Here is a 7,635-nt window from a genome sequence, read left to right as displayed (position 1 = left end):
TGTCTACAACTCCAGTTCCAAGCATACACATGTGCAGATATACATGCAACAAAAACATATATACACATAAAGTAATAAAATTAAAAATTAACAATTAACAAGTATTTACACTGCTTAACTGTACAATGCATTTTCTAAGTACCTAAGGCACCTAAGATGACATTTTAGGAGGGGCTACCTAAAGCCAGCAACAGCAGCTGTTCCCTACACCAACACAGGTACTACTACCAACATCTCTACTGTTCTTTCAAATATACACTGAGGTGCAGTTTCAATACTTTAAGTATGTCAAAGCAGTCTTACAACTTTACTGCTCTATAATAACAATGCCACTAGTAAAGACTGTTTCATTCGCTAAAACAGTTTCAACGCTCTAGCTGATGACCATGTGGCCAAACTTGTTTCAATTTATAAACGAGGTATCCCTTTATCCACTAGGTGATTTGCTCGCTACATCTGTAGCAAATTATGTTACTCAGGCACCCAACCAACAGAACCTGAATATTTATTCTGTATTAGCAACATTTATTCCACACACAAATTTACCGGCACCTTTATAAAGCGCTGATGACTGAAAGTATTAAAGTCTAGCCCCACGGATATAGTATCGGGTCCATCCAAGCAGTCACCGTGTACCAACACTCAAGCAAGGCTCCCAGCCGCAAAATCTTGACCAGCACTCCCACTAGCCAGCTATGCGATCTTAATGAAGACGCTTTAACAAACCCCTGCTCCGGATGTAAAGTGTACATTGGGGCATGGTGGCGCTAGCCTTGAATCTCAGCACTCAGAAGGTAAAGGAGGGTGGACCTCTGAGAGATCGAGGTCTACTTATTGAGTCCCAGGCCAGCCAGGGCTACAGAGTGATACCATGCCCCCTACCCCCATGTAGGCTGGAGCCAGATGCTCACATCCTTTCCCAGATCTAAGAAGCCCACGGTTGGGAGATTACAAACAGCAGTGCGGGGCGTCTGGACCACGGACACTGCCAGCCTCCCCTTCTTCACCCCGCTGCACCTGCTACCCTCAGCCCGGTCTTAGAGCCGCACCCGTCACGTGACCGCCCCGCCCCCCGTCCGGTTTTGGCGCGCGGCAGTGACGTCAGCGTCCTGTCAGCCACCGCCCCCGCCGCCCCGCTTTTCCTCCCCGGCCCCGCCCCACTGCCGAGCCGCGCCGTTAACGGGCCCCAGGCTGCCCCGCGCCCCGGCCGCCTGCGCCGCTCACCTTGAGGTGGCCGCTGTCTGGGCTGCTCGCCTCCTCCTCGTCCTCCCCGCCCGACGCGGCGGCCACCGAGGTGGTGGATGGTGGCGCACCCCGCAACGTCGGGAGCTCAGCCGCCGCGGGCAGCCCAGCCGAAACGCCGCCCGCCGCCCCCGGGCTGAGCGTCACGTTATGCGCGTTCTCGCCCCAGCGCCACGGGTACACCATGAAGTCGCTGAAGCCGGGGCTGGTGGGGACGAGCGGCGGCGGCTGCTCGGGCTCCCCCACGCCGCTGCACGGAGGCGTTGCCGGCGTGGTCCTGATGACTGACACCAGCACGCGCTTCGGGGAGTCGTGGCAGAAGATGACCGGCGGCGGCTCCGCCATGGGTGCCGGGGCGCCGCGGATCATGCTGGCTCGTCTGCAGCCCTCGCGCTCTCCGCTTGAGCTTCGACTGCTCGCCCGCGCTGCTGTGCCTCGGTGCCTCACAGCCGCCGGCTCATGACAGGCAGCTCTGGACGCTCAGGCTGCAGCAGCGGCGCTGACAAAACGGAACGCGGAGCGCTCAGTCCCCGAGAATAACAACCTGCCGCCGCGGTCCCTGCTCCGGCTTTTCCCGCGTTACATTTCGCGCCTGGGCGGAACCAGTCACCGCGAGGACCCTGCGGCTGGCCACCGCGACGAGTGACAGGTCGCGCGGACCAATAGCAGGGTCCAGGATATGTTCCGTCCGGAGGGGGCGGAACCAAGTCCGAGCGCGGGTCCTTACTGCCGCGTCATTGGCCGACGCTCTCATATTTTTTTGTCTTGAGGGCCAACTGCATTCGAAAGTCTGTAGGAGCGCGCGTCTCCTCCTGACACACCCGTCGGAAGCTCCGCCCCCCGGATGAGTCCCGCAAAAGAGGGGAGGAAAGGAGGCTGTTGATTGGAGAAGCTGCGGGGAAGGGGCGTGGAGACTGTTGGTGGGCGGGGGAGAGCATCTTCGGCCCCGCCCCCACCAGAAGAGGTTGGGGCAGGAGTTTGCTGATTGGAGAAGCTGCGGGAAGGGTTGCTGCTGGGCAGGAAGGGGCGCCGCCCGCCTGTAGCGTGCCTGGGACTGTTGGGCCGTGGTTCCCGCGCGGAGCCTGTTTAAAGGGCCGTGGCCGGGCCGGGCCCTCCGCCCTCCCCTGAGCTCGGCACCGTTTTTTTTTTTTTTGAGACGAGTGTCTCTACTGGAACTCACTATGTAGACCAGGCTGACCTCGAACTCGCACATTCCCCTGCCTCTCCATTGCTAAGACTAAGGCGTGCGCCATCACGCCCGCCTATGGGTAGGGTTCTTAGTGGAGTCCTGTGACCAGCCTCGCTAAGGATGAGTCCTGCAGCGTTCCTTGCCTCCTGGAGCTTGCTGCCATGCTCAGGACCGGGGTGGGGGCCGAACGGCCTGCGCTCATAGGAGCCGCCCGCTCCCCTCCTCTCTCTGCACCCTGTCACTGGAATCGAGGCAAATCAAAGGCCCACCTTCTCTCTGGAAGGTGCAAGCGTGGCTCCGGCTCACTTGCTTCCAGTGTTTTCCAGGCAGTTTGATGCTGGTAGCAGTTCAAAGTAAAGGCTTGAATCAATGAATAAATTATTAAGTGGTTAAAGGATAAAACTGGTAACTGTGGCTCTTTTGCTGTGTTTTCCAGGCAGCCTAATCCTAGTAAAGGTTCAGTAAAGATTTTTTTTTTATATATTGAATGACTATCCAGTGGTCAAGCGATAGAACTGGTAAGTAAACATAAGTGCAAAATAACACACTTAACTAAACCTTTTAATACAAAGCTATGCCTAGTTAATTTAGCCACAATTTTGTTTTGTTTTAAAGGAAACTGCCCAAGTTAACAAATCAAAGCAGCCAATATTGTGAGTCTTATGTTTTGCTTTATTTTATTTTTTTAAGTGGAGAAATTACATTTTATTTTTGGGTAAACAATATATATGGCAAGATACACAAATCTGATTTCATGGAGAGAAAGTAACTTGGGAACAAAGGTGAAAATATTTCAAGAGGATACACTGAATAATTTGTATCTTTAAAGTAGGACAAGTGAAACTATCCTTTCAAAAAATAAAGAACTGGGCAGACAGAGATGGCTCCGTGGTTAAGAGCACTTGCTGCTCTTCCAAGGGACCTGAGTTGTGTTCTCAGCACCCAGTGGTGGCAGCATGTGACTCCTGTCCGAGGGAATCTGATTCCCTCTTCTGGTTTCCTAGAACAATGTATGCACATGATATACATAGGAGGCAGCAAAACACCCGTACACATTTAAAATTTTACATAATATGTATTCTTTCTTTCCTGGAGGCTGGCCACCATAGACTGTATCTACTGTATGTGTGGGGGCAAATTCAGTTTGATACTTTAATAGTCAATCTGGGAACTGAAAGTTCAGCTTTTGTTTCCCTTAATGTAATAAAATTGTAAAACAACAAAAAAGTTTTGCATTTTAAAAACAAAACCTTACTACAATTGTTGGAATTTACTAAAAGGGAACTATAAGTCCTCTATTTGATAGTTGATAGTGAAAAGGAAAAAAGTGATATGGCTATCAGGAACACTCGAATTAGGGACTGGGCAAGAGCCCAACAGGTTAAACTCTGGCCAGTAGTTACTACTCAGCATTCACAATATGCCCATATGCAAGATGAATCACATAGAAAGCAGGACACTGACTTAATGCTTCTAAAAATCGCCCTGGATCAAGGGTGACTGGCCAACTCCACTGGCTTTCAGCCACAGGAGAATGAAAAACATTCCAGGAATGTGGGGATTCACCTGACTGATTGTGGAGAACTGAGATCACTCCTAGAGCTGCTTTTGGTTCTGTTCTCATGCCACCAGGGAGCCATAGGAAATGTGTGGTTATATTCCTGGTGTCTTTGTTATGTCCTGGATATAATTAACAAACAGCCTAATGATGTATAATAACTCTGAAGACACACTAAAACCCATCTCAGGCAGGGTGGTGGAAGCACATGCCTTTAGTCCCAGCACTCTGGAGGCAGAGGCAGATAATGTCGAGGCCAGCCTGAGCTACACAGTGAGTTCCAGGACAACGAGGGCTGCACAGAGAAATCCTGTCTCAAAAAAAAAAAAAAAGAAAATCTCAGAATACTGATTACATTATTTCAGTTAGTCCCATTGTTAAAAAATGTAGTCCCTAGTGGGGGCTGAGAGGGTGGTTTAGTGGCACACCTAGACATGTGTAAGGCTTTGGGCTCAGTCCTCAGAACCCACTATGGAAAGAAAAATGCACCTTAAAGTCTTTTAAAATGCACCTTGAAGTCTCAAAATGGAAGTAAAAAAGGTTTTTCAACTTGAAAATGTAATATGATATATTACATCAAGAACCACAAGTCTAGCCGGGTGGCGGCGGCGCCCGCCTTTAATCCCAGCACTCGGGAGGCAGAGGCAGGCGGATCTCTGTGAGTTCGAGGCCAGCCTGGTCTCCAAAGCGAGTTCCAGGAAAGGCGCAAAGCTACACAGAGAAACCCTGTCTCGGAAAAAAAAAAAAAAGAACCACAAGTCTACTTTATTGCTATTAATAAAAAATTTTTTATCCTAAGTTTGGGACACTAAACTTCTGGGTTTTTTGGTGGTGGTGGTTTTGTTTGTTTTTGTTTTGTCTTTTTCCAGACAGCGTTTCTCTGTGTAGCCCTGGCTGTTGTGGAACTCACTGTGTAGCTCAGGCTGGCCTCAAACTCATCTGCCTCTGCCTCCTGAGGGCTGGGACTAAAAAGCATGTACCACCACCGACTGGCTACATAGTAATTTTAAAAAATACATAAAGTGATTTATTGTCATCTAAAAATGTACAAGAAGCCACCTTCTAGGAGGCTGGAGAGATGGCTCAGCAACACTTGCTGCTCTTGTAGAGGATCCTGGTTTGATTCCTAGTATGCATGTCTGGTGGCTCACAACTATCTGAAACTTCAGTTTCAGGGGATCTGACATCCTCTTCTGGACCCTGGCACACCAATATACAATGTGTGTGTGTGTGTGTGTGTGTGTGTGTGTGTGTGTGTGTGTGTGTGTGTGTGTAGCTGAAGTTTTCCTGGTCCCACCCAGCTCCTGCGGTCCCGCAGTCCTGAGTAAACACACAGAGGCTTACGTTAATTAAAACTGTTTGGCCATTAGCTCAGGCCTACCACTGACTAGCTCTTACATTTAAACTCAGCCCATTTCTGTTAATCTATATGTTGCCACATTTTCTATGTGCCATTACATATTGGCCCCTGAACAGCAGGCTGGTGTCTCCCCTGACTCAGCCTTCCACTACCCAGGATTTTCTGTCTGATTATCCCACCTATACTTCTGCCTGGCTACTGGCCAATCAGCATTTTATTAAACCAGTGTACAAAAGCATTATCCCACAGCATTTCTCCTTTTCTGTTTAATTAAAAAGGAAAGTTTTAACTTTAACATAGTAAAATTACATATAATAGAACAGTTATCAAGCAAGAATTACAGTTACAATATCTAGTCTATTTATATTTGGCAAATTCAAAGAAAATATTCTATTTATCCTATATTTGTGAGTCTAAATTTTCATGTCTTATTTATCTTTTATCATAACCAAGGACAATTAATTATAACTATCTAGTCTTCAACTACATCAAAGACCCCTGAAGGATATAATATTACCTAAGTAAACAGGAAGAGCATTGTAAGCAACTTCCAAAAATCTAGAATGACAGAGACAGCTGCCTGCCTGGACAGTCATCCAAAGTTCCTCTGCAATGTTGGCATCCATCTTCAGCCCACAGGCCTAGTCTCTCAGTCACTTCTTCTCTCTGTGTCCTGTAGAATGTCTGGCAGTTTCCTCTGCAAAGAAGGAACCTGAAGAACCATCTCACCTTCCTATGGGTCCTGCATGTCCAGTCGATACAACATTTTGTCAAGCAGTCCAGGCAAGAACCCAAATGGCTATTTTTGCCAAGAAAAAGATAAACTCCATATGGAGTATCTTCGACGCCCATCTTTCTCTCTGAATTAAATCAGTGCTACCAGAAGCAGACAAGTCTCATTGTCCAGAAAGTATAAATTTTAAAAACATTTTAAATGCCATATTCTGTAGGTCTTTGAAGTGTTTGAAGATTACCTACCTAATTGAATTATATCTATGTATACCTAATTGAATTATATCTATGTATATCTAGAAAACTTAACATGACTATAAGTTTGACTATCATAGAAAACTATTAATCTCTATTTCTTAATTATCCATTACAATTTAAATGACTTAAACATAATACCTTAAACAAGAGTGTGTGTATGTATATATATATGTTATATAGTTATATATATATAGTTAACAAAATCAACTCTAAATTTATATCTATAAACTAAAATCCATAGCAATTAAAATGTTTTTAAACAAGTTGTTACTATTTATCCTATTATATCTATACTATCCCCTTTTCTTCTTTAGAAAGAGATCGCATTTATAATCAACCTGTTTTAAATAAAAATATTGGTTTTCCTCTGTCCCACACCAGAGGGCTCTTTTGATATGGGACACAAGAATCTCTCAACCCAACAGCTCCAGTTTCCACCTAAAACCTGAAAATATTTAATAAGCAATTCTAAGTGGAGCTAAAAACAGGTTCCTGTTTATGTCTCATGCGGGCAGGAGACACTGCAACATGCGGGCTTGAGCTACTCTATGGCGGGTTCATGGTGTGTGAGCTTGGCCTACAGCATGGCAGCTTCCAAGCCATGCAGTATGCTGCATGGTAGATGTAGCTTTTGCTAGTACCCCCCCTCCCCCAAAGTTTCTGGGCTATACGCTGCTTTGATAGAGGCATAGCCCCACTGTCTCTCAGAGTCTGGTGGTGAGCATGGATCCCCCAAAGCTGGTGGTAAACATAGTTGTGCCATGTTGGAAAGCTGAGGTGGGCGGAGCCAGCAGTCGAAGCTGCCATTTCAGTCCTAGTATGGATGCTGCAGTTTAAAGCAATAGATTCACAATAAGGTAGATTCGGATGGAATCGTTTACAGTGTGTATAAAAATGTACGTAGGCTTGGAAGAGAGAGAAAAGGGAATATATGCAGTTATATAAAGAAATAGATAGTTTTAAAAAATAAAGTATTTAAAGAGAAAGTAAAAGTAATATAAAAAATAAACCATGTAAAGATGGATATTACACAGAGAATCTGGATTGTGTTGTCTTTGATATTTTTAACTGCAGAAAGCCATTTGATTGTAAAGGCTGTTCAGTTAAAGCGATATGTATATTTTAAAAGTATCTTGATTTCAAAATTTGGATCTAAGGATATGTTGCTTTGGGAAGGAGGCTCTGCTTTTGTTTCCACAGGAAGCAAGAGGCTATGGATTTGTTCCAGGTTAAGATATATCAGGTTTGACCAGCCAAGACCCTCTGAAAGGTCTCCAACGATACCATGGCCCATAT

The 7,635-nt window shown here is 46.2% G+C and overlaps 1 protein-coding gene across 1 annotated transcript in view; it reads right to left on the bottom strand.

Annotated features, from left to right (window-relative positions):
* Znf367 (zinc finger protein 367) overlaps positions 1-1,810 on the bottom strand; it is a 19,579-nt gene extending 17,769 nt beyond the window's left edge. The window contains exon 1 of the mRNA XM_028891687.2: positions 1,225-1,810. Coding sequence (XP_028747520.1) covers positions 1,225-1,611 — 387 coding nt within the window. The 5' untranslated portion in view covers positions 1,612-1,810. The remainder of the gene's footprint in view (positions 1-1,224) is intronic.
* Positions 1,811-7,635: the final 5,825 nt, after the last annotated feature.

This window comes from Peromyscus leucopus, chromosome 5 (assembly GCF_004664715.2).
Source record: "Peromyscus leucopus breed LL Stock chromosome 5, UCI_PerLeu_2.1, whole genome shotgun sequence".
Lineage (NCBI taxonomy): Eukaryota > Metazoa > Chordata > Mammalia > Rodentia > Cricetidae > Peromyscus > Peromyscus leucopus.
The sequence above is the reverse complement of the archived record's forward strand: the minus strand, read 5'-3'. Positions and strand labels throughout refer to the sequence as shown.